The sequence below is a fragment of the Sinocyclocheilus anshuiensis genome, unplaced genomic scaffold, assembly GCF_001515605.1.
Source record: "Sinocyclocheilus anshuiensis isolate Anshui unplaced genomic scaffold, SAMN03320099.WGS_v1.1 scaffold2512, whole genome shotgun sequence".
NCBI classification, from domain to species: domain Eukaryota; kingdom Metazoa; phylum Chordata; class Actinopteri; order Cypriniformes; family Cyprinidae; genus Sinocyclocheilus; species Sinocyclocheilus anshuiensis.
In genome coordinates this window covers 39843-67391 of record NW_015541014.1, presented here as the reverse complement: position 1 = coordinate 67391, position 27549 = coordinate 39843, and the positions used below count along the sequence as shown (strand labels likewise).

Sequence of the window (27549 nt, the reverse complement as noted above, 5' to 3'; positions counted from 1 at the left end):
CATCCATGTTTTCAGTTGATTGTCATGCAGCTACATCTCACATTAAAAGTCATTTATGGTGTAACGAGGCCTTGGTAAACTATGCTTCATAATATGTCATAGTCAAACGTTGTTTTCACTAATGCACTGATGGTCAGTGAAATGTAAACAGAAATGTAAACAGATGACATCCTGGAAGATACCAACGAATGGGGTGAAGCTGGCAAAGAATGTAGCCGTCTAATAAATACAGTGTTTTCGCCCAGCACTTAAACGGGTACCAAGTTCAATAATAGTGCAAATAACCTATCTTTATTTAAACGAACTCAATATAATTTAGGAATGCAATAAAAGCGTATAATAATGTGTATCACCGCCACACCCCCTTTTCATCGTTGCATGGTTCGCCCCCTCCGCCCATCAGGAAATGTACACAAATTAACTGTTTGGTGGAAATCAGCTGAGCCATTCAATTCCTGCTGGTTACAGCTTTGAATATTCATATGACGCATCTGTCCTCTCGCTCGCTCGCTTTTTACTGTTTTTAAACTGTCGATTTATCTAAAATCGTGAGGTTATTTGGCACGAGACCCTGTGATCTGTCGACCATCCTGTTTTGCTGCAGTGAGTGAGTCATTCAGTTCTCACAATAACATGTTGTTATGGATGTCATACAATTTTAATGGGTAGTTTATTATAAATACTGTACTAATAGTATATCTGTAATCATGGCTGTAGTTCAAACAGAAGATGTATATGTGATGATGGATGCTGCATATATTGTTCCCCCAGCAGTAGGTGATAAAGTTTTGTTAAAATGTGTATTTCTTTAGTTTAATGTATTATTTTTTATTTAAATGCATTTAACCAACCAGCATAATGCCACACGTTTTCCGTTCCACACGCTCCAAATGTGCATTGTGAATGGACAGTGATTAAGGTCACGGCATAAGGGTTTAATACTCTTAAGGAGGAATATGCATATGATGGATATGATGTTCTGTGTGGTAGTCATGAAGTCAGTGGATGCAACAAGGACAGGTTTAAGTTACATAACAGGTCTCTGTATGTTGTGTTGCTTCACAGTTGCTTGAATGAAACTGTACTCAAACATTGTTAAAGAAATATAGAGAATATATAGACCCCTCCTCCATAACCGCTTAAATTAAGGCCTACGTATTTATCACATGCACATCTATAGCCATTTGCTGTACATTTCTCTGGCTCCCGGTGCACTGTTTTCACTGGTATGCTGCTAAGATGAGCACTATTAATGACCAGATCAATAGACCAATATCATTACGCACAACTTTGTACCATAATACATGGCCTAGCGAGAGCTGGTTGTGTATATGCTTTGCAGAGTGGAAATGGACAATTATACATGACATTTACACTAACGTTCCAAAGTTTGGGGTCAGTAAGTAATTTTTTCTTAAAGTACTTCTATTAATAATTTTGCTTATACCTTTGTTCAGCATGAACACATTAAATTGATCAAAAATAACAGTAAAGACATTTATAATGTTATTATAACAGAAGTAAACACTGTTCTTTTGAACTTTCTATTCATTAAAGAATCCTGAAAAAAAGTATCAATGTGTTTATAACTGTGTGTATATAAGATGTAGAAACTGGATAATAATAACACTGTACACTCTCAGAAAAAACGATGCCACTGGGGCAGTAGTACCTTTTTCAAAACTTTTATACCTTTCAGGTACTAATATTTGAGTACTAACATGTAAGGTACCAATAAGCACTCTTAGGTTTAAAAAAAAAAAAAAGGTTTACCTGAAAAAGTACCACCCCAGAAACTTTTGTACCTGTTTTTTTTTGTGTGTGTAATTTTTAAGACATAACTAATCACCATCATATTTTTCAAAGCTGGTTGTTGCTTGTAGACTTTTAATGAGCTGCTGTTATAATGATTGTAAGCTGCTGCTGATATTAAGAACATAAGCCAGGATAATTGTGTGAGTGCTGCTATATTGTGTGTGTTTGCTATATTAGCTTTGTGCCTCCCCCTGCCAGACACAGAATCTCTTTGATGTGTGAATGAAGTGCAGGAACTGAAATTAGTAGGCCTACTTGATATTCAGCAGCTTACTAATGGGTCTAAATCCATCATAGGAGTTGTTGTGTGCATTTCTGTGTGGTAAGAACAGAAAGCTGAACAGGCAGTATTAAGAGTACTGGTAGACACGAATCAGATTGTTCAACAGGCACGTGTTTTGGGGTTTGCTTCTGTCAGTTAAATCCTCTGTAAATCTCTAGATGCCCATTTGATGCTAATAGCATCAGATTGAACAGATGTAAGTGTCACAGTGTGTGTTTGTATGCGTGTATGTGTGTGTTCTCAGGGCTTTTATCACCAGAGAGCTAACAGATGTCACCATATCTAATCGGAGACCATAATCTATTTTACACTGTCTGCTGTTTTTGGTGTGTATTTATTTGTAATGTCTGTTTCTGAGCTGGCCAACACAGAATAATGCAGATGCATTTTTTTGCAATTATTTTTGCATCATGCCATTTGACTGATACTGGTTATGTTCAGAGTCATTGCTCTGCAATTAATCCATCCATTTCCACCAGTCTGACTCATTCAGGCTGATTTGCAGATTTGTGAATATGGTTACATTGACAGTGTAATCAGCCAATCATGGTGCTATGGATGTACTGACTCCTCTCATCTGATTTATCACCCGTATTTTCCTGCATTCATGGCATGTATTAGAGGCTCTGTGAGAACAATGAGCTCAAGGGAGGCAAAAGGGACGCTGTGTCCCTCTGTAATCCGCTGATGTCTCTGGTGGACAGAATTACTTTAGAAAAATTAGTGGATTATATGCTACTTGCTTTGATTTATTTTTGTACTGTCAATTTTTTTTTAATCATCCAATTTTTTCAGAAGGCAGTGCCTCCCTTTAGAGAAGACATGCCTGATATGTGTACACTACCATTCAGTCATTTTGCCATTGTTGTTGTTTGTTTGTTTTTTTTCTTTCTAAGAAATTGAGTGGAAATGGAAGATTATTAATGACATTTACACTACCGTTTGGGGTTCTTTTGCACTTTATCTTAATTTTAAAAAAAAGTTTCCACAAAAATATTAATCTGCACAACCGTTTTTAACTGTGGTAATAACAAGAAATGTTTATTGAGCAGCATATCAGCATATTAGAATTGATTTCTGAATGATCATGTGATACTGAAGTTTGGAGGAATGGCTGCTGAAAATTCAGCTTTACATCACAGGAAGAAATTACATTTTAAAACATAAAATGATATAAACTGTAGTTTTAAATTGTAATTGTATTTTACAATTACTGTTCTTACTGTATTTTTAATCAAATAAATGCAGTCTTGGTGAGCATCAGAGGGCAAACCTTTGAACAGCAGTGTACATTGTTTCAGGAATGTGTTTATACTCTGTTGCCATAGTCTCATGTTATAGATGCACTTGGTTTAAACAGAATTGTCTGTTTATTGTGTCATGATTTTGTTGAGCATCATTTATATAGTACACCATGTCACAATGAAAAGCTGCTCTCTTCTTGCGTTTAGGTTTGATTCAACTTCAGCACAAAATCTGGAAAATTGTTTAAAGAAGTTGCTAGGGTTGCTTACTCTCCTTACTCCCAGCCCTTTAACATAAGTCTCTGTGATTTCTGGGAACTAAATATGTCTTGGTTTTCTCTTTTCATATACTGTAGTTATTTTTTTTCACCCATGTGTTGGCTGTGAGGTAAAAATCATAAGCCTGATTGCTTATAAAAGTGATAGCACACCGCTCCTTAATAAGCCACACATGATTTGAAGTATAATTCATGTGTGCAGCACACAGTTTAACACACAAGGTTAGGGGTTTGTTCAAACCCATACTTGTGTAAGCATACACCACTATAGCTATTCACCTTTTGTACATTTCTATATCAGAAATCGATTGTCTTTAGCAGGCTTTCACTTTACTTTATTATGCATTTGTTTCTTTGTGCAGTCAAGAGTTGTGATGCAGAATTTCTCCTGATCAGTCTATTTTGTCTCACAGGCAGATGCTAAGCATGCTGGGACGTGACTGAAGCATGATGGATCCTGAGGAAGCCGAGCTTCTGAATGACTACCGTTATCGTAGTTACGCAGCTGTCATTGAGAAGGCGCTGCGGAACTTTGAATCATCTAGTGAATGGGCCGATCTCATCTCCTCACTAGGAAAACTCAACAAGGTAAAGTCTGGAGAAAACAAAGCAATACACTTAGGTTATCATTTGCTTCAGTTAAAAAACAGAATCAATATGAGCAACTCTTTAAAAACTCTTTCAGCTCTTTACTGATTTCTGTTTTTAAAAACTCAAAAAGCTCCACAGAGACAGTTTTTACATATTTCAGAGAAATCCGTTTGTAAATGTCTTACCTATAGTTGCACATTAAACTGTTAGAGAAGTATTTTAGAATGAAAAAAAGACACACTTTAGCTTTACTCTGCAAGTAAAGGAGGAAGTTTGCTTAGTAGAGTTTAAGTTTATTTTTTTTAGAGAAGTGAGAGACTTTCCTTTATGATCTTCGGTACTGTTGAATGAAGGCGTTGAGTATAACATTACTGCTTGACCTCAACCACATCACACACGTTCAAAGTGCAGCTGATTTGAATAGGTTGACCAGGACTTGTGTACACTGTCCTTAAGATTAGACAAATACTTTTCATCCCAACCTTCCACATTTTTTTTCAAAACACATTTCCATGTTTATGTGCGGATGTGGGGGAAAAAAACTGTTGTCTTATTTAAATTTCTCTCTATATCTCTTTGCATGGCATGTGATTTTCTTGTTTGCTCAATGGGACTTTCCGGATATGCGAGTTACAAAACAATGTGAATATGAGTGATAACTATTAGGTTTTGTGTATTTGTATCAGATATTTGACATCTAACATGATGCTATGATCAACAGTCTCCTTTTTAACACACTCAAAGTATGTTCATTTTGTATATCGGGTGACATTATTGATGGTATGCTTGTAAAACATGTTTCAAGTGCTGTGCAATAACAAACTAAGCCCAGTCCCTCTTCTGAGCTCTTGTTGGTAGTTTGTTTGAAACCAGTTCAGCAAATGTGGTTGCTGAGTGCAATATGTGTTGAAGAGTGGAAAGCTAGTGACTTGGATGATTACATAAGACTGTTTAAATACTAGCTTTCATTAGTTTTTAATACTGGTATAATCAATCTACAAATAACCTTGTTTTAGTGGTATAGAATGTGTATGTATGTACAATCATTTTCAATCACTTTATATATACACTACTGTTTACGTTGGAGTTGGTAAAACATGTTTTACTATAGATGTATATAGATATCTATAGAAAATCATTTAAAAGCTTTGACCAGTCAGTATAATTTTGCAGTTATTTACATTGTCCATCTTACTTCCACTCTTTGTGTTTCTCAGGCTCTCCAGAGTAATCTAAAGTACTCGCTGTTACCGCGGCGGCTGATCATCGGGAAGCGTCTGGCTCAGTGTTTGCATCCTGCCCTGCCCAGCGGTGTCCATCTCAAAGCACTTGAGACCTATGAGGTCATTTTCAAAATCATCGGCACAAAATGGCTAGCCAAGGATCTCTTCATATACAGGTTGGTGTCAATGAAGAATACTGGTTTAATTTTACATACTGTAGAAATGTGAAGGTCATATTTCCATATTCATGACAATTAATCACATTTACAGCATTGCAGAAAATGTTAATAAAGTGTATTAATATCAGCATAAATTATATTTTATATGATATAAATGTATTAATATATTTCACATTTTTATGTGAATTAATGGTATCTTATAATAATATCAATGCATTTTTTAATTCTAATAATGAGAATTCATACAAATTAGGCAAAACGAATGTTGGACTATGGACTATAACTCTGACATTTTGCTGATTAATTTTTTTAGATTCACTTCCAAAGGTGATTATGGTGGTACTGAGATTATTGGTGAAATCATTTATGTGTTCATGTGTGTACAGCTCAGGGCTGTTTCCATTGTTGGGTCATGCAGCGATGTCGCTGAAGCCGGTTCTGCTGACGCTGTACGAGCGGTACTTCCTGCCTCTCCAGAGGGCGCTTTTACCCAGCCTGCAGGCCTTTATCATGGGCCTACTGCCAGGACTGGAGGAGGGCGCGGAGGTCTATGAGAGGTGCAACTTAACACCAGACATCAGACTTTTTTTGCAACCTCAGATTCCAGATTTTCAAATAGTTGTATCTCAGCCAAATATTGTCCCATCCTAACAAACCATAAATCAATGGAAAGCGTATTTATTCTTATGAAAATTGACCCTTATGACTGGTTTTGTGGTCCAGGGTCACAAATGATTCTCATGTTGACACTCCAGAGATTTCATCCTAAACTTTCCTAATATTTCTACAACACACTCTCTAATGTACCCTGAACTCCTTTGTCACTTTCACTACAACTGTGCCTCGATTAATCCATAACCAATTTAATGTTAAGTGAGATTACATTGATTAACTTGGAGTAAATGTATGCGTCCTTATTGATCTTAAAATTTAAGTTCTTGTGTCACTCTTGTAAGTGGCGCAGCAACATTTTACGATAATTGTTTTTAATAAGTTCTTTAAAATGAATTATTTAACCACTTTAATAGACTTACATTAGTCAAGATCTAAAGTTTGTCAGAGAATATGGTGGATGGCAACAGTTGCCAACTTGGAAAGTCAGGAATGTTTTAAAAGGCAAGCTTAAAAAACATGGACTAAGTAGTGACTAATGTTAGAAGTTATTGTTTGAAAGTGTTGAAAATGTTACATGAAAATGTTAAAAACTCTATATTATTTAAACAATGTTACTGAAAGGGATCGTCCATCCAAAAACTGAAAATGCGGTCATCATTAACTCACCCTCATGTCGTTCCAAACCTGTATGACTTTCTTTCCTCTCTTGAGCCCAAAAGATATTTTGAAGAATGTTGGTAACCAGACAGTTTCAGTTCCAATTGACTTCCATTATATGGACAAATATATGACATGAGGGTGAGTAAATGATGACTGAATTTAAATTTTTGGGTGAACTATTCCTTTAAGAAAATGCTGCGTTATCATTACAGCACGTGTTATTGTTTATAACTGTCTTTCTTCCTGTCTCAGGACGGATGCGTTGCTTGTGAAGTTGTCAGTGTTGGTGGGTCAGTCTGTGTTTTATGGGGCACTGTGGGGTTCAGTGCTTATATGTCCTCTGGTACGGCTCCCAGCCTCCCTCTTCATTGTGGCACACTTTGACCTCTCAATCACTGCTCGAGAACAGAAGTATATGCTTGGGACAGACCACAGACTAGTGGTGAGTGTGTACTTTACAGACTGTACTTTATTTCCTCACAGCTAGTCGTTGGGTTCAAATTACACATGGTGTCTACTCTGACGAAGGTCTGTTGTTTTAAAGGAGTTGCGTATAACTGAATAAATGTACACCTCCCCGTCTCTCTGCTCCAGGTGAAAGCTGTTTGTCTTGCCTTACAAGACTCTAACGTTCTGGTCCAGAGAAACATGCTGGAAATCCTTCTCTACTTCTTCCCTTTCACATCCTGCCAGGTTATCCCTCTTCTTTTTCTTTCTTTCTTCACTTCCATCTATATTTGTGTAGTCATCACACATGAACTTGTCCCAGACGGCCTGTAAAACATTTTATCAAAATAATCCTATCTGTAGGATCCCGAGGAATGTGCCTCTCCACTAAAGCAAGATGAGGTGATCAGTGTGGTGTCTGCTGCCTCACTCACTCTGCTCAGGAGAGACATGTCTCTGAATCGACGCCTCTACGCATGGATGCTCGGTACCGCTGACAAATTTCCAGAAATTAACAGAATACCACAGAAATACTTAAGTACTGTTTAATAAGATAAATGGCACTTATTTATTAAAAGTATAGTTTGGCCCAAAATCCTGAATAAGTGATTCTATGGATGATAAAGGGAAGTTTTATTAAAGGAAGAGATCTTTTATGGCGAATTTTTTTGGAAAATAAAATTCTGCTAATGATCTAATTTTTCTATGGAAGAAAGGTACAGTACATACAGGTTTTGAACAACATGGTTGAGGGTTTGTTTTTGGATGAACTATCATTTTAAGTAGTTTTCTAAATTTTCGTCATGGGTGTGTAACGTCTTAGTATTTCCATATGTGTGTATTGTCAGGCTTAGACATCAAAGGAGTAATGGTGGCTGCAGACTCCAGTCGCTTTAACACTGTGGAGGAATACACTGCATTCTACTTCAGTACACACTCCAGAGAATTACTGGTGCAGGTATAGAAGATAACACACTCTCACTCAAGCTCAAATTACATTACATAACAGCTTATTCAATACCCCAAAGTAGAGCTTTTCAATTAGAATTGCAGTTGATTTTCACTTAACACATTCCCTATATGTTAGTGTATGCATTTTATACATGCATGGTGAACACAACTCATATTTTGACATTTTCTTCATAGGCTGTGGTGAATATTCTGAAGCAGAAAGACATAGAGGCCAACCCAGACAATCTAATAGAGTATCTCAGACCGTTTCGCATCATCCTTAGTCTGCTGGACAAATCTGAAATAGGTAAAGACACCCACGTGGTTCAAACTTTAAAATGCTTTACTTTGGACCTGTTTTACATAATTATTTATATTTCTGCATTCTCCCACACACAGGGCCATTGGTGTTGTCTGATGTGTTGCTGGAGGTGGTCAGAGCTTTTTACAGCTACTGTAAAGTGATGCTGGGAGAGGACAGTCTCAACTCCAGCCTCAGTGGCAGCCAACTCAACAGGTCAGAGAGAACAAATCAATGCTCATATTTTTACAGCGCACAAGTTTACCTGTAGCTTAACTAGTAGTAGAGGATTGTATTAACAACACTGGTGTCTTGGTTTTGATTCCCAGAAATCACAAATATTGTCAGGGTACAGAATTGACACTCAGAAAGGGTCAAATACAAGTAAAAACTCATTATCCTAAGTAAACCTGACATGGTGATCAATGACTGCCAGACTGCAGAGTGCTAAAGGCGGTCGCACACCGGATGAGAAGCGCAGCGTTGCGTCGCGCCACGTCTTTTAAAATTCGAACACATTGTTTTCTATGAGTGTACGCACAACGGCGGCATCGTTCGGCATCTGTCCACGGCACCCAGCTACGTCATGTTGTACTTGTTGTACGAATTGTTCTAGATGCGGCGCAGCGCGGCGCTGCGCTTCTCGTCCGGTGTGCGACCCCCTTAAGAGACATGTGAAACTGTTCAGAACTGGTTGTCAGGGATAACAGTCATATATCCTGTTTAGTGGTTTATTACAGAAAAGTAATTGACTGCAAAATGCTCAATTGATCAATCAGATCTGAACCCTTTTGAACCCTACATACTAATAAGATGTATATTTTGAACTTGCTGTAAGTGGATATACACTACTGTTCAGAAGTTTGGGGTCAGTAGGAATTTTTTTAAATAAATTAATACTTTTATTTACCGAAGATGCATTACGTAGCAGCATGTTTACATTACCAAGTTCTGTTTTAAATAAATGCTATTCTTTCAAACTTTCTATTCATCATAGAATCTTGAAAACTGTTATTTTAAATTATAATCATTATAATCATATCATTTATAATATAACTGTTTACTGTATTTTTTTATCAAATAAATGCAGCTTTGGTAAACATAAGAGACTTCTTTAAAATATCGTACCTACCTCAAACTTTTGAGCGCTGATATGGATGTACAAAATGAATTAATAATACGTGAATGAATGCTGTTTCTGATTGTTGACTGTCTACTCATCTGTGCAGTAAAATCAAAGAGAATAAAAATTCCTCAGAGATCATAAAGACTGTCAATATGCTTGTGAGTGCAATGAGCAGCAATTATCTCTGGGACTATATGACAAGGCATTTCCAAATCTGTCTCAGGTAAATAAACACAAACCCATAATAAACAGCATTGCATGAACGAAAATGAGATGATGTGATAATGTCTAGTGTTGTGGTTGTTTCTCAGCTCACTGAGTGATCCAGCCGGGAAGCATCCATCTAAAGCCTTGAGTATCCCTCCCTCAGTGACTGAACTCTCAACGCTCATTATCTTCCTGATGGATGTTATTCCTTTGGTATGATCTGGTGATTCATCTTTGGAAAACTTTTTCCAAATTTTTGGTCGTTTGGTCTCATTCCACTTCTTGGCTTTCTTATTAGGAGCTTTATGCAGAGATTCAAACGCAATGCCTGCCACAGATGCTGGGCAGCATGCTGCAGTCGCTGCGTAGTCACATGACATCCCTTAGCCTACAGGAGCTCACGCAGGCCTTGAGAGCATGTTTTAAAGTGCTCAGTAAGATCCAGATGCCAGTGGCTTATATGGACATGGAGGCTGAATCACAGACGCAAGATCTGGAGCAAACACGGGTATGATGGGTCAGTTTTACTGTACACTATTGTTCAAAAGTTTGGCGGTTGGTATGATTTTTTTTATATGTTTCTCTTATGTTCACCAAGTAAAAACAGTAATATTGTGAAATTTGACTACAGTTTAAAATAACAATGGTAAAGCTGAATTTTCAGCAGCCATTACTCCCTCCCGTCTTCAGTATCACATGATTCTTCAGAAATCATTCTAATATGCTGATTTGCTGATCAGGAAACATTTCTAATTATTATCAGTGTTGAAAGCAGTTGGGCTGTGTAATGTGGAAACTGTGATACTTTTTTTTTTTTTGATGAATAGAAAATTCAAAAGAACTGCATTTATTTGAAAAAGGAGTCTTAACTGTCACTTCCTACTGTAAAAAAAAATTAATGACCTCAAACTTTTGAATGCTAGTGTATATTTTTACCACTGCATTTAGTGTATCATTTTGATAATCAGACAATTTAAAGTTTACATTTAAATGCCATTCATATTACGGTTTGGAAATTTGTGTTTTAAAGGGCTCTATTTTTGTACAAATATAGATTTTGATGACAGGCAACAATAAAGTCAAGGAAAGTGACCAGGTGAATGGTAACCATGATGACAGCTCCAGTGAGGTCGGTCTGAATGGACAGGAGAGACAGGAGGCGGAGCCAGGTGTAGTTCCATATCCTGCTTTGCGCTCTGAAGACAGTGGATTAGGCCTGAGCGCATCTCCATCTGAACAGCACCTCCTGCCAGGCCATAATGGATCAGATGCTGCTTCTGGTGTGAACCCTGAAGCAGAGGACGTGTGGAGAAGAGGAGGAACTATAGAAAACATGTCCAAATGTGTGCAGGACATACTGGCATCTGTGATCACAGGGTAATTCAGTGTATACTGTGTGTGCCCAATATACATATTTTCGCATGGAATACCAAAATTACTTGCTAGATTTGACAAAATGTGCATATACAACCAGAACATACTGCAAGGAATTAGTGTATTGCAGAATGCAATTCCATTTGCATTCTGACAAATGCACAAAAAGTGTGATTTTTACATAACCAGTTTAACATAATTGGATTAAAAAAGCAAAATACAGTTTTACTGTGATAACTGGATGGATGAAATACAATGCTACATAGTGAGGTAATGTGACAATAATGTAACATTTGGCATTACATTTTGCATTCATACTACTTTTTAAAATAGTATGCAGTATACAGTGTGTATTGCCCAGATTTTTGTAAGCAAGTGGTTCGGAATCTTTTTGACTCTAAAAAGACTCTTCCAGTTTTTTTGTGATTTACTGGACAAGGATTAATGATAAGGATTTTTCAAATATATATTTTTACTCAAAATGTAAGCAATCCATCTTGGAAGTTTGTTGAGGGCCCCGGCTCCCTGGTTGAAGATGCTGCTAGTATTCTTTTCTGGCCCTGCAACTAGCAGCATGCGTGCTCACTGTACTTGCCTTTTCTTTTTCTCTCTCTCTGTCTCACTCATGTTCATCTTTCAGGCATTTGTTAGATGTTGTGGATCCAGAGACGAAGAAACAGGAAGAAGCAAATCAGCTAGATCCTAATGCTCCTCCTAGAGGCAGTAAACGGTCTCCATTGAAACGGAAAGGCAGTCGAGACTTGGGTCTTATCAAAGACAGACTTGCTGAGTTCTTTAACCCTAGTAAACTGAGGATCCATGCCCTTCATGGGTCTTCTAGAGATGGGGATAAAAACCACAGACCAGCAGTGTTGGAGTGGATGGGAAATTTCCAGTCAAAGAGCAAAGGGGAGATATCGGAGTCATGCCGCCAGGCCTTCACTGTGGTCTGCCAGCTTCTACTGGAATGCACAACATTTCCCGTCTATTTTACTGAGGAAGAGAACCAAGACCTGCAGACATCTCTGTTAAACAAGACAGGTAAATAAAATAATTGTATTCTACTTCTATGTTAAACTATGTTTTTTCATGTAGCATGTCACAGCACATAGATATGTTTTTCTACAAAAAACTGAGTGCTTCTCTCCTCAGGGATTGAGGGAACCCTTCCTGACTGGCTGAGGTCCTTGATGACTCTGTGTTGCCTGACGAAAGACTATCAGGTACAAGTTCTCAATGCTGGAAATTAAAAGGTATAGTTCACCCAGAAATGAAAATTCTGTAATCATCTCGACCTCATGTTGTTCCAAGACTGTAGGACTTTCTTTCTTCAAAGGAACACGCAAGAAGATATTTTGAAAAATGTCTCAGTGTTTTTTTAATTGGAAGTCAATGGACTCCAAAGTTGTTTTGTCCCCAAAGTATGTTCTTTTGTGTTCTGCAGAAGAAAAATAAGCCTACAGGTTTGGAACAACATGAGGGTGAGTAAATGATCCCAGATTTTTTAATTTTGGGTGGACTAGACCTTTTAGTTTAACAATAATTTTTCTAGACATAAACAGTAATAAAACTTCCCATAAACATTTCCACATAAATATCTCCACTGTCTACCAATGTTCTGAAAAGCAGGTAGTCCCACCTCCAAACCCTCACTATTGGTTGAGTCAGAAGTTGACATGTCAAACAAGCAGAACAATGTTTTGATAGCGATGCACTGTTTACAATCTTCAGGAGAGTCAGCCTACGAATGGTTACTTAAAGTTGCCTCTGCACAGTGAATTGGGATAGGACAAAGTATTTTGTCATGGAAAAATGACCTTTAATGGTTGCATTGCCAAAACTGAATCATTTCATATTAAATCTTTTTTTATGTGTCTGTAGGTGCAACATGTTGCCATCTCCTCTTTGCTGGAGCTGATCAATCACTCTCAGTCTTTAGCCCTCGTCATTCAGGATAAAAATCAACGTTATAAGAACTCGGATGCGAACCCACTCAGCGAACAGCTGCAAATGGTCACCCTGCCTCCCATCTACCCAGCTATTCTCAAAACTCTGGAGGATTCTACAGACTTTTACCTGGTAATACACAATATGATTTACAGGTGGCATTTCTTATAGAATATTATTATTCTTATATATATTCATCTGTTGTGAATTGAATATGATATAGAAATGGCTAATTCCAGAGACATTACAAGGGTCAGGAAATGGACCGGATGGATTTTTATGATTTTTTTAATAAGTGGAAGTCCTGCATTTTAGTTAAAAGAGCTAATTGCCCTTTTGATAGAGGCATCACTTATTTTCCTTTTATCCTGTATAGGTGGATGTATGGTAGCTGGACTACCTGGACTAGCATGATTTGAGCTTAAAAAAAAAAATGATGATGCTATGTACAATTTTAGTGCTAATTTGGCATATGTTAACAAACTTAATATTGACTGTTTTAATAACATATTTTGAGGTTTCGGTCTTTCTCCATTCAAGTAGATAGGAGTTGTACTTGTGTACTTGTACTCGTCTACATAGAAAATAGCTGCCAGGGGGTGTCACGAAGATGGAGAGTGATCTGACTTCCTTAATGTGACTTCTTTTCTTCACTTTAATTCTCTTTTTATTTCTCTTGTAGCGTGTATCTCAGGTTTTATGGGCTCAGCTTGACACAGAGCGTAGAGAGCATCACGTATCCTGTGTGGAGCTGTTCTATCGGCTTCACTGCTTGGCTCCATCTGCATCTATCTGCGAGGACATCATCTGCTTGGGTTTACTCAGTGGAGACAAGGTACTGTATTTCCCTCATTTAATACATCTACACACACTCATAAACATTTATTAAAATGTGTATGTGTATTTGTGTTAGGTTGTGTGTCTAGAGGCACTCCACAGGTTCTCAGTTTTGTGGCACCTGACACGAGAGATCCAGACCAATCGCAGCACATCTCTCAACCGCTCCTTTGACAGGTCATATATATATTTTTCTTCTTAATTTAAATACTTCAGTAATATTCGCCCATATTTGTGTGCCACATATACTGAGTGTTCACTGTTCACTATATATTTCTGTTTTCTCAGGTCTTTGTTTGTGGTACTAGATAGTTTAAACAATCAGGATGGTAGTGTTAGTGCCGCAGCACAGAACTGGTTGGTGCGGGCTCTCTCCCTCAGTGATGTGGTCCGTATCTTGGAACCGGTGCTGCTCTTACTGTTGGACCCAAGAACACAGAGATCACCAATACGAAGCATCAAACAGAATCTCTCTGTTGGTATGGAATCAAAACACACCCATACACACACACACCAGATCAGAACATGCAGTGGTACCTGTGCTTGAGTTATGAAGTTAAATTTGAGGGGCCTTCTGTGTAAAAACTGAAATGAAACTGAATTAAGCAATAAAATTGCAATCAGTAATTAGTAATAAAAATTCAGTTTAAATTGTTGTACAGCGATTATAATACGAAGTGAACTGTATTGTACCATTATATCTAAAATAATCAAAATAGTAACTTTTACAAATAGTGTTCAAGACTGAAAGCAGTAGCAAGAGTTCATTCTTGTTCTTGCTACGTACAGTATTTTTTTAAAGAAGTTAAAACTTTTATTTAACAAGGATACATTAAATTAATCAGTGTTGCAGAATATTTATTTAAAAAAATGAACTTTCAATTTATCAAAGTATCCTAAAAGTATATAAAAATGTTAAGCAGCACAACTGATTTTAACATTGATAATAATAAGAAATGATTCTTGAGCAGCAAATCAGCATATTAGAAAAAATCCTAAAGGATCATGTGACACTGTAGACTCATCCCATCACAGGAATATCTTACATTTTAAAATATAGAAAAATAGAAAACAGTTATTTTAATTGTAGTAATATTTCACAATATTAGTTTTACTGTATTTTGTTTAAATAAATGTAGCCTTAGTGAGCATAAGAGATGTTTGAACTGCATATGTGGTGTTAATATGTGATGAAAGTTATGTAAATTATTGAGCTTTAATTATGCAATGATTGGAGATATTCACGTAAGCATATGGAAAGTTAAATGCATGAAAGCTTAAGTATGGACCATGGGAAATAACATGAAATGGATGTAAAATGAAATGGAGGTAATGGGCATGATGGAAATGATGTCAAGTGATGATATTTATATTCTTGGGGTCTGATTTTACTGTATATGTGATTTAGGTAATTTAAAGGCACTGACCTGGAGAGACAGATCCATCACAAAAAGTGCTGGAGACAACATGACTCCCGGTTGCCAAACAGGAGAAAGCTTTGTCAGGCGCATCACCATAGTAGACCGTGAAGCATTGTGGGCAGAGTTGGAACGAGATCCAGAACTAACACCTCCAGACTCCCCAACAATGTCTCGGAGTGAGAGCGAAGAGACTGAGGGAGAGGATGAAGAAGTAGAGGAAGAAGAGGAAAGTGAACACACCGAATCTGCAGACACCAGTGGCACTCGGAACTCTACTGAAAACTCCAGCTCAAGCGCCGTCCCTTACTTGCAGCGCCATGATGATGGTAGCGTTGAGGAGGAGGGTGTGACCAATGGCCTGCAGAGGGTGGATTCAGAACGCACGCAGTTTTCGGATTCGCTCTCAAGTGATGAAGACGATGGCCAGTTGGAGGCCATAGCCAAGTTCCGTTTGCTCAAGCGACAACGGGAGAAACGTGAGGCAGTGGATTCACTGTTCCGCCATGTTCTGCTCTATAAGCAGCAGTACGAGAGCAGCCGAATTCTCTATGCCTTCACTATTTTAGAGACCATCCTCCGGACAAGTGCAGGGCCATTTGTGGAGGCTCTCTCCAGTACTTCTCTGGACTGCAGCTCCATTGCCCATCTCAACCTCATCCAGAACCTTCTGCAGAGGCACCGTCAGGCTCAGGACGGTGGCAGCTTCTATGGGCGATTGCAGACCTCAACTCCACCAAGTGGAGCCACTCCTGACCCATCCCAACCAGCATTTTCTCCTCTCCATTCACCATCTTCTCCTTCTTCTCCACCAACTCTTCTGCTAGAGCTACTCACCTGCCTTTGCATGCGTTATCTCCGCTCTCACTATCCCTCTTATGCTAGCATTCCCACTCGCCAACTCCAGGCCAATCGGGAGGTCCAGGTGAAAAGCGTGGAGGTGCTGACAGAGTTGATGATCCAGTTGGTGTGGGTAGCCCAGCAAGCTCAAATCGGAGAAGCAAAGGGAACTGCTAGCCTGGAGGCGGTGCACAACCTTCTTTGGGGCTATAAGGTGCAACAGTATGTCCTTCTGATGCTTTCCGCCTCCATGTATGTCTGCCAAAGAGCTGATTGGCCAGACCAGCATACATTGCCTGAAGAAGGCCAGGGAGGAGACGTAGGTGAGATCTCAGAAGAGAGCCTGATCAATTTTGGCCGGGATGGGATCTGGGCTGAGCACCCTCTTCAGATTGCCCTACTGAAGCTTCTGAAGGTTCTTATTGTATTGGAGCACCATGTGTGTCCACCACACACCAAAGCACAAGATCACGATCAAAGCAATTCTAACCCACAGCAACGTGCAGAACCTTCAGCCTTGGCTCGAGAGTGGCAAACAGCTGTGATGTTCCAGCAGTCCATCAAAGCAGTGCGTTATGTAACCAGCCAGCCTATCACCGCTCAGGGCATGTTTGTGTCCGCAGCAGCCCGAGCTTTGCACCCGCAGTATGGCTGTGCCATGCACCCAGCCTGGGTGACTCTGCTATGTGAAGTGTTGCCGTATTTAGGACGATCACTGGCCATTATTGTATCACCCATAATTGCCCAGATCTGCAGGAACCTGGACGAGCTTGTTAAACAGCATGAGCATGATGGAATCAAAGCTTCACACAAGTAAGTTATGTGTGTGGTTGTTTGCGTTTGTGTGAGAGTGGGTGCACATGAAGTGTTTAATAAGTTATCAATAAATACTCATCGTTTTATTGCAACCATAGCTTGAAATGGGTGCATATTTTGTGGTTTTCTTTAGTGGTACCTTAAAGAGGGAGAACATAGCACCTGACTATCCTCTGACACTACTGGAAGGACTGACCACTATCACACACTACTGTCTTCTAGACCACAGGAAAGTAAGACATACAATCACCTGCTGAAGAAAATAGTGGCGGATCCTGGCATAGGTGACATGGACATTCACTTAGGGAGCCAAATTCCTGTTGTGTCATCCACCATACATAGCTCTCAAGGTCCGTTCACACTGACAGTGACAAAGTCACTGTCTTGTAGGTTTCTAGTAAGTGTATAGCATTGTGGGTTTATTTGCAAAAACTGTCTGCAGTTTGTCTGCGTATCGCTGTCAGTGTGAACGAATCACATCATAAAATTCAACCAAATACTCACCTTTTGCTAATGTACATCCACTGACCTACAGCTGTAGTTGCAAGCAAGTCTGATCTTGTCATGGGCATCAAAATGCCAGGATTGCCACTGAACATGTTGGTCTTCAAAATCTTCAAAACACTAATGTGACTTATGTTATAATATAATTGTTTTGGGGGTTTTGTTTGTTTTGTAGACAGCTGCAGCCTGTGATGTTCCAGACCTACGAAATGCTAGCAATGCCATTCTGGAGGAGTTTCCGCACATGATTAGCAGCATGGCCTTACTCTGGGGAGTGGTCAAGGGCTGTGACTCCACCCATGGCAGCAGAGCGTCACCCACCTCTGTGTATTTTAAAGGCACAAAGGTATATCTGATGCTTGAAGTAAACAAAAACTATTTAGTTTACTTAAAGATGATGCTGTGTTGTTGTCCGCTTAGTGGTGCCAGTCATGTGTTTTTGTTCTCTGTAGATCTTGAGGCAAAAGGTTCTGGAGTTCTTAATGCCACTAACTCAGCAGTTTGGGGTGCAGGTCATGACCTCTGTGGCCGCTGTATGGAGTAGCAGGAAGAGTCGCAAAAGACGTTCCAGAAACAAGGTGAACAATAGAAATCATAATGCAAAAATGGCATCATCCAATAGCGTCTGGAATTACGTTTTAAAATGTTGTGTATGTTTGTGTATGCATACATAGATTTTACCAGATGCTAGTGATTCTCAAATGACCTTGGTGGACCTAGTGAAGGCACTAAACACACTCCGTACAGACACCATACTGCAGCTCATTAGAGAGGTGGTGAAGAAACCCCATCAAATCAGAGGAGACCAGGTACTGCATACACACATTTACGTAGCTATCTAAATGGTGACATTCCATATAAACATCTGTTGTTTTTATATAAAGCTAATTAAAAAAGACTATATCTTAACCCTAAGAAAAAACCTTTGGCATTTTTACAATTTAAAAAAAATGGTACACACACACATACACAGACATTTACATCATGTATTAATGTTCACTCTCTTTCTCATTATCAGAAGACTACATTAGTTGACATTCCAGTGCTACAGTTCAGCTATGTTTACATTCAAAGGTAACTGTTTCAATTGACATCATTCTCTTATTTTAATTGTACCTTATCTTACTTGCTATCATACAATGTAATTTACTTTAAAACGACCAAAGTCCAGTGAACTGTTGCAATCTAATTCATGCCAATGGCTAAAGTTGATGCTAGTTTCTGTTCAATGAAAGGTTAATGTTTTTAGTGGAATGATAATGGAAATGTCTTGAATGGTCTTTTTTACAGTCTCACCGCTCAAGCTCTTCAGGAGAACATCAATCCTCTCCTCTCTCTGCTCAGAGAATCTGTCCAGCTTAACCTCGCCCCTCCTGGACACTTCTTGCTCCTCGGGTAAATAAAATAATGTGGCCACTATTACAATTTCTCATACTTAGGGTTAGAGATGTGAACAAACCCTGACTCTAAATATTAACCTCTGGTGCATAACTTGTCCTGCACCGTTTGGTGCCAGTGCAAATAGATCAGTATGAAACCGCCTAGTTGTTTGAGCCAACATTTCAAGAAGGCAGTGAGAAAACTCTTATAGAGATCTCTTATTAATTACATGAAACAGTTGTTATTGAAAGGTAAAATGTCTTTTGATACTCTAATCTCACTGTTTATTTTGCTGTTGCAGCATCCTTGATGACTGTGTCAATAGACTTCCCAATATCGACAACAAGAGGGATACTAAAGAACTGCAGGTAAGACCGGTACAGCGAGTGACAGCAAAACCAGTATTTTGTTGATATAGTAAGTGAAAACTAAAAGTTTAAACAGACATATATCTTACTGCTCATTGTCTGGATTGCTAAGCATGAGAAAAGCATTACCCAACATATTTCTTGGCCAACCTGTTAAAGTACATAATAATTGTACCTTCAATAGGAAGTGAGCCAGCGCATACTAGAAGCGGTGGGAGCTGTGGCCGGCTCTTCTCTTGAGCAGACTAGCTGGCTGAGTCGTAACCTGGAAGTGAAAGCACAGCCTCAAGTCTGTCTTCGGGGAGATGAAGATGACCATGATGGCAATGAGTTAGAGGGTAAACCTACGCTGAAAGACATATGCTTTTAGTAGAATGCCCATTGTTGTATTGCAGTCATAATCTGATAATAATAATGAAATCCTGAAACTGTATTGCCTACTGGAAGCGGAGGCAAATTTTAAAATGGATTCTGTTCTGTCTTTCTCTCAGAGTGTGCAGGTCAGGGCAGCGCTATGGTGTCATCTTCAGCACCATCTGTATTCAGCGTACAAGCTCTTGTTCTGCTGGCTGAGGTAAGAAACACACACACTCAAGATTCAAACTCAGTGGTCGCATATGCTTAAGAATTTGTAGCAATAATGGGAAAAAAAATGTAATGTAAGCGCAATGTACATATGGCAGTATTTGTTGTACTGAATTTAATTTATGCTGACTTAAAAAAATAGACGGGTAACAAGATGCAACAGATGAACTGTGTTTCCACTTGTGCTCATTGTTTGTAGGTCCTGGCTCCTCTTTTGGACATGGTATATCGCAGTGATGAGAAGGAGAAAGCCGTTCCTCTCATTTCCCGTCTCATGTATTATGTTTTTCCCTATCTAAAAAATCATAGGTGTGTATGCCAAAGATGCACTTCAGTTGAAAATATACTTGTGGTCATGATAAATACTGATTAGTATTTAATTCAAATACTTTGGTCTATTTATTGTTATATGGTATGGTCGTATGTATACATATACAGTATATGGCAGTTTTCATTTTCAACTGCTACTCATTTTTGATGTTTCAATAACTTTCTCAATTTCTATCTTTCTATCTCTCAGTGCCTATAACATGCCTAGTTTCTGTGCGGGTGCTCAGTTGTTGAGCAGTCTGAGTGGATATGCCTACACTAAGCGAGCGTGGAAGAAAGAGGTGCTGGAACTCTTCATGGACCCAATGTTTTTCACAATGGAGTCTTCATGTTCCTGCCAGTAAGATGGACACTTACACAACACTCCAAATTTTTGAGGCATGCCGATAATGTCAAAATGCTCAAATATTGGTCAGATAATTTGCCTGGCCTATTTACATTACCAGTCAAATGTTCACCAAGGCTGCATTTATTTTATCAAAAACACAGTAAAACAGCAATATTGTGAAATAGTATTACCATTGTTTTCTATTTTAATATATTTTAAAATGTAATTTATTCCTGTAATGGCAAAGCTGAATTTTCAGCAGCCGTTACTCCTTTCACAGAATCATTTTAATATGCTGATTTGGTGCTCAATTATTATGGGTACTCAATTATTAATGATGGTTCTAATTATTATCTATGTTAAAATAGTTTTTGCTGTTAAATATTTTTGTGGAAAGCTTAATAAATTGTTTTTCAGGATTATTTGATTAATAGAAATGTTAAAAGAACAGCATTTATTTGAAACGGAAATCTTTAGTAAAATTATAAATATCTTTACTGTCACTTTTATTCAATTTAATGCATCCTTGCTGAATAAAAGTAGTCAATACTGTTTATTTTTTATTTTTTATTTTTTAATCTAACTTACCCCAAACCTTTGATGGTTTATCACGGTTTCCACAAAAATATTAAGCAGCAAAAACTGTTTTCAACATTGATAATAATAAGAGATTTTTCTTGAGCACCAAATCAGCATATTAGAATGATTTCTGAAGGATCATGTGACACTGGAGAAATGGCTGCTGAAAATCCAACTTTTATTTTAAACTATATGAAAATAAAAAACACTTATTTTAAATGTTAATAATATTTGCCAATATTAACTGTATTTTTTATCAAATAAATGCAGCAAATAAACAACATAAAAAACTTATTTCACCATTTTGACCAGTACAGTGTACAGTATATAAATCAATAATTTCACTAAAATAGTCAAAGACACTAAACTCAGATATTGTCCTTTAGTTGGAGATCTATCATAGACCATCTTCTGACTCATGAGAAGACAATGTTCAAAGACTTGATGAGTGAGTATCTGTACATACTTTTGCTTTGGTTATTTGTTGTATGATCAGTGTATTGACTTGTATTGTGTGTGTTCATGTTGTACCATATGCAGGCATGCAGAGCAGTTCTTTGAAGCTCTTCAACAGCGCTGAGCAGAAGCCTATGTTACTAAAAAGACAGGCTTTTGCCATGTTTAGCGGAGAGAATGACCAGTACCACTTCTATTTGCCTCTCATACAAGGTATCACTCAGTCTGTGTGGAAAACAAATATAGGTTACTTGAAATATCATTTAGTAATGTAGAATAGGAAAGTGCCCAGCTAACACTTACTTTGCCGAATATATTCTAGAGCGTCTAACAGAGAACCTGCGTGTGGGACAGACCCCATCAGTGTCAGCTCAGATGTTCCTCATGTTTCGTGTTCTCCTGTTAAGGATCTCACCGCAACATCTCACCTCTCTCTGGCCAATCATGGTCACTGAACTGGTAAGAAATACGCCTGTGGTCCTCTCTTCTCTTCAGAGTATTTGTTCTTTGATTGTGTTCAAATGCTTCATCAGTTGTTTTGAATGTTCTTTCTACTTTAGTTGTGTGCAGTTTGAATATTTATGTTGAATATTTCAGATGCGCATTTTTAACCGCCTTGAGAAGACATTGCTGGATGATAAAGAAGTTTCAAAGTGAGTCTTCCTTTATGAAAAATGCTGTTAGTATATATTATGTCCCTTTATTTAAAACAAAAAATCTTTCTGTTTCAGGAGTAAATTGCGGGGTGGCCATGACAAGAATGGTCTGCTCTTCCCTCAGGCAGAGCTGGACATGTACCTGTCAGCCTGCAAGTTCCTGGACACCGCTGTGTCCTTCCCACCTGAGCACATGCCTCTGTTTCAAATGTGAGACTCCAATGAACTGTTTGTGTGAATTGTGCGCATGTGTGTCACCATTTACTCTTGCCATATCAGTGATAAATGATAAGAAAAAAAATTATGAATTGTCAAATTTTAGTCAAAACTTCAAAAAAACAGAAGCAGTGGTTGGACATTCTCTAATGGGCACATGAGAAAACACACTACTGTTCAAAAGTTTTGGGGGTCAGTAAGATTTTTATAGAAATTAATACTTTCACTCAGCAAGGATTAATTAAATTGATCGCAAGTGACAGTGAAGACATTTAAAACTTTATTTGAAAAAATTCAGTTTGAAATAAATGCTGTTCTTTTGAACTTTCTATTCATCAAATAATCCTGAAATGAAAAAAGTATCATGGCTTTCACAAAAATATCAAGCAGCACATCTGTTTTTAATATTGATAATGATAATAAGAAATGTTTCTTGAGCTCCAAATCAGCATATTAGAATGATTTCTGAGGGATCATGTGACACTGAAGACTGGCGTAATGGCTGCTGAAAATTCAACTTAGCCATCACAGGAATAAATTACATTTTAAAATGTTTTAAATTGAAATAATATTTCAACATATTAATGTTTTTATAGTACTTTTGATCAAATATGTGCAGCTTTTGTGAGCATAAGACACTTCTTTGACTTAGACTTGAAATATAGCACAGTTCATGTGGACTATTTTTATCATAATTTTATTCCACTTCTATTCTTTTGTGGAGCTCGGCAATAAAAAAAATGACAATCACTGATCTATGCATGACTGGATTGCTCACAGAATTCTAAACTGCCAGCAAGCAGTGATATTATAGAGCAGTGATTATAACCCTTTCATTGCATAGAAAACAATATGGCTTAGACATTCTGCAAAATATGTTCATTTGTGTTCCACAGAAGGAAAAATCATGTGAGAAATTTCATTTTTTAATGAACAAGATTACTTTATTTATTTTCCTTATGCACCTAAACTCACAAATAACTTTTATTTAAAGTACTGGTATCTTCTATTAATATAACAGCTCATGGGTAACTCCTTATTGGGTCTTTTGACCTTTTTAACCTAAGTGGACTGCCATGATTGCCCCAACGTTGGCAGCTGTCAGTAAAAGAATAATAGGTTCCCTCTTACATCTAGGTGACCTTTCATGCCTGACACAACATAAATGACCTCTGATCTGCTCCACACCGTAAAATTCACTGTTCATGATCTGTTAAAGACTGACCTTTTATTTATTTATTTATTTTTATGCAGGTATCGCTGGGCTTTCATTCCTGAAGTAGATGTTGACCATTATGATGGACCAGGAAACACTCTGCTAGAAGGCGAACAAGAGTGTAAACCTCATATTGTTAGGATACTGGATGGAATAAACCGACGCTATAGGGTAAGATCTCCATGCACAGGAACACATGCTCTAATGTATCTGTGAAAGAGCACCACTTAACCAGAAAAGTTGGTGGTTTGTCACAAATAGACCTAATTCTCAGTCTATAAACATCCTGAATGTGTGTTTAGCAGCTGAATGGAACAGCGGGAGAGTCAAACACGGATCGAGTGGAGTTTCCTCTGCTCACACTACGTTCCATCTGTTCTATTGTGGATCTCGTGCCGTTCTTCAGCACCCTCTGCTGCTCTTTTAATGGCTCCTCTGTGCACCTCCCGCATTATGTCGCTGACTACCCGCCGTCCAGCAGTGATCAGGTCATGAAACGCCTAGAGCACATCATTGAAGGAGAGTTCCTCGATGGAATGGACAATTAGATGATAGATCACATTCCAAATCCTAATATGTTTTACCCAAATTCTGTTTGCTTTTGTATTTAATGTAATCTACATGCTGTGAATGTATATCATCTTTGTATTTTAATTTGGCTTAAGGTGGGTGTTCTGTTCATTCTGTGCATATTCCATTACTGTTTGTTATTGAATGAGCCAAATGAATGTTTATTTGGCCATGTTTCATCGGCCATAATGGTCAAAACAAACAGATAATGCATTTATTGTTTGAACCATGGAATTTTTTACTTGTATGTAGGGTTGTCAGTCATTACTTGACTTGAAATCCCTTTGCAGTATTTCCTTTCTATGTACTTTCTGATCTGCTTTTTCCTGTATAGCTCATCTGTCTTTTGGAAAATATTGAAAATGTTGACAAGACTTTCTGTTGCATTCTTTTATTCTGCTATATTTCTCCAGTCACTTTAAATTAAGGATAATATGTCTTTATTCTTGTTATGTGGATATTGAATGTCTTCTTTTCTGTGTAGAGTCAATACTCTGTTAATATTTACAGCAAAGGAATTGTAATGCACCTTTTTATTTCTGTAACCAAGGGAATGTTTTTTATTAATGTTTGTGTTCTTCATCCTTTGTAGGACCTCAAAGACGTTTTTATGCTGTTGCTTTCATTTTAGAGTGCATTTCACTTGCCAGCTATAGTCTAAAATGTTATTGCTAGTGACCTTGGCCTTTGATTGAAGTGCCTAAAAATACATGCTCTAGTTATGAAACATCTTTGTTCTGTAGTTGCCAAATTGCAATTGTGCCACAGAAACAGGCAAATAAGAAGCGTATATTTCCCATTAACAGCAGCGTAACGAGTGATAACTTTACTCAAGTGATAACAGAATAAAATAAGGACATCCACTCAATGTTATTTAGTGATTTGTTCTCTGGAATGTAGTCATTTTTATTTTTCTTGAGGAAAATATGTTAATGCTTACTAAAGTTAATTATTTTATGCGTATGTTCTGCATACATGAATAAAATGACCCTGAACCAGGGGGTGTTTGTGGTTTTTTTTTTTAACACTTAGTGTTGTGCAAATTAATTAATACACACTGTAGTCTTAGATTTGCCTTATTTGGTATTATGAATGGAGTTCCTTCTGTCCTTAACCCTCTGGTGATCTTAGTTCAATTTAGACTGAAATTTTTTAAGTTTCGAATTTTTTATTCCGATTTATCACAAAATAAGGCAGGGCCCAGGGCGAGTCCTGTATCCATAATACTGCTTTCTCCAGTGAGAATTCGGAATCAGGAAAAAAATATGCACAGATCAAGCACTGTTTAAAAGCAAAAACAGTTCAGATCCATTCAAAACAAATATGTCAGTGAATTTTGATGTTAGAGGACAACAGGGTATGGACTTTTTCACTGTGATGGTTTAAAATTAAAAATCACTGTTCTTGAAGCAGAGATACTTACAGTTTCGCTGTAGAGATGCTGCTGCCGAATTACTTGTGGATTATTGTGATGCTTTTATCAGCTGTATGGACTGATGACACCCATTCACTGCAGAGGATCCATTTCTCCAAATCTGAAGAAATAAATATTATCCACATCTTGGATGGCCCGAGGGTGAGTAAATTTTAAGCAAGTTTTCATAACATACAAATCCAAAATAACATTTTCAAAATAACACAGGATTTTAATGCAAATAGTCAAATGAAAGCTGCAGAATCTAGATATCCAGTTCGGCCTTGGGTTAGATAGAATGTTCTAGATTATCTAATGGTTTACATCACAGACCAAGGAAATTCAGAAGAGTAAAGTTTTTAATTAATCATAACTAACATTTTTTTCCTTGCAGGCTTTTGAGAAGAAAATATACCAGTACTTTAGCCGAAGTTAGTGTGTTGCAAAGATGACGTAATGAGTGATGTTACCTTTGCCATGTACCTATTCTATATAAACGGTTGTATCCTTTTTGCTGGGGCATTCTCTGCAATTGGAATGAGGTCTTCCCATTTGTGATTAAAGCATATTCAAAGGCATCTTCTGGAGTCTGTCTGTTACTGGTGTAGTGGAACACTAGAGATCTTATTCCCAAGTGAGAGTGTTCTTAGGGGGCAAGACATCGTCTGACTCAGAGTGAGATTCTTAGGCGTCGGGTAGCTGTAATTCTTAACTGAACTGTCTAAAGGCAGTGGTCTGAAACTCAATTCCTGGAGGGCCACAGCTCTGTACAGTTTTGCTCCAACGCTAATCAAACACACCTGATCCAGCTAATCAAGGTTTTCAAAACTTCCAAGCAGGTGTGAGTTGCAGCTGGTTAGAGCTAAACTCTGCAGAGCTGTGGCCCTCCAGGAACTGAGTTTGACACCATTGGTCTAAGGCCTGGTTGCCCAGTGCGGATAGCTGTAATTCTTATTAGAATTGTCTAAGGCCTGTGCGGTCAGAGAAGTCACCTGAGGATAATTTTGGTGTCGGGAGACAGCTGGTTAACTTAAGTCAGGTGCGTAGGGGAATTTCTACCACACTACACATGTGGCAAAGCTGGTGACATTGCGAGACTTTGCCCAGAGAATAGAGACCTAATCAAGGCTTTGTCTTGCATGTAGGCCCGGATTGGCTAATCGGGAGCACCGGAAAAATTATTATTCCTATTATTAAGGCAGGAAAACATTTAATCTACCTGAGGGGAGACGTCTTTCACTATTGTAAGTTAAGGTTGTTAAATAGAGAGGAAAATATATTTTAAAAAATGTAACTTCTAGCGCATTCTTAAACTTGGACCTCATTTTATACTGCAGTAGAAATCCAAGCACCAGAAGCAGCCCACACTCAGCCCACAAGTTTTCTTTAATTGAAAAATATGCATTTTCATTCATAGGCTATATGGTTGCAAAAATAGATATTTTAGTTAAAAAAAAATGTAAGTGCCTAGACGTGTCATAAACGTTCAGTTGTTATGCTTTCAAATTTCTTGCCATTTGTATGTATGTAATTTCACAGTATTTTCACCTCCTAAATTACTACACTACTTTACGTCCAAAAGGTAAAGGGGGAGGTGTTGCTTCAATTTATAACAATGTTTTCAGTATTTCGCAGAGGCCGGGCTTCAAGTGTAACTCGTTTGAAGTAATGGTGCTTCATATAACATTGTCCAGAGAAACAAGTGTTAATGATAAATCCCCTGTGTCGTTTGTACTGGCTACTGTATACAGGCCACCAGGGCACCATACAGACTTTATTAAAGAATGTGCTGATT

The 27549-nt window shown here is 38.0% G+C and overlaps 1 protein-coding gene across 3 annotated transcripts; it reads left to right on the top strand.

The window, feature by feature from the left end:
• The first annotated feature begins 442 nt into the window (after positions 1-442).
• Positions 443-25115, top strand: LOC107690480 (protein dopey-2-like). 3 transcript variants are annotated; one of them, XM_016488835.1, is made up of 39 exons: positions 443-603; positions 4034-4208; positions 5429-5610; positions 6000-6170; positions 7141-7330; positions 7483-7581; positions 7699-7822; positions 8184-8293; positions 8482-8593; positions 8686-8803; positions 9817-9936; positions 10025-10133; positions 10219-10428; positions 10975-11297; positions 11935-12335; positions 12447-12517; positions 13176-13373; positions 13924-14076; positions 14155-14255; positions 14367-14557; positions 15487-17149; positions 17286-17385; positions 17832-18002; positions 18109-18234; positions 18331-18465; positions 18675-18730; positions 18947-19051; positions 19338-19404; positions 19589-19742; positions 19896-19978; positions 20189-20298; positions 20510-20659; positions 21613-21674; positions 21767-21895; positions 22005-22141; positions 22280-22335; positions 22414-22548; positions 23809-23941; positions 24073-25115. In XM_016488835.1, the coding sequence occupies exons 2-39, from the start codon at positions 4068-4070 to the stop codon at positions 24316-24318; spliced, it is 6942 nt and encodes a 2313-aa protein (XP_016344321.1). In that variant the 5' UTR covers positions 443-603; positions 4034-4067; the 3' UTR covers positions 24319-25115. The 3 variants fall into 3 exon arrangements, with proteins under 3 accessions (XP_016344321.1, XP_016344322.1, XP_016344320.1); XM_016488836.1 differs by having other exon boundaries at positions 443-607; positions 24076-25115; XM_016488834.1 differs by having other exon boundaries at positions 443-607.
• The last annotated feature ends 2434 nt before the right edge of the window (positions 25116-27549 follow it).

Bases quoted from the DNA above. Each gene is read 5' to 3' on its own strand.
- LOC107690480 (XM_016488835.1), top strand. From the start codon at position 4,068: ATGATGGATCCTGAGGAAGCCGAGCTTCTGAATGACTACCGTTATCGT. The intron at 18,235-18,330 runs GTGAACAATAGA...ATGCATACATAG, and splicing joins AAAGACGTTCCAGAAACAAG to ATTTTACCAGATGCTAGTGA. The intron at 21,675-21,766 runs GTGAGTATCTGT...TACCATATGCAG, and splicing joins AATGTTCAAAGACTTGATGA to GCATGCAGAGCAGTTCTTTG.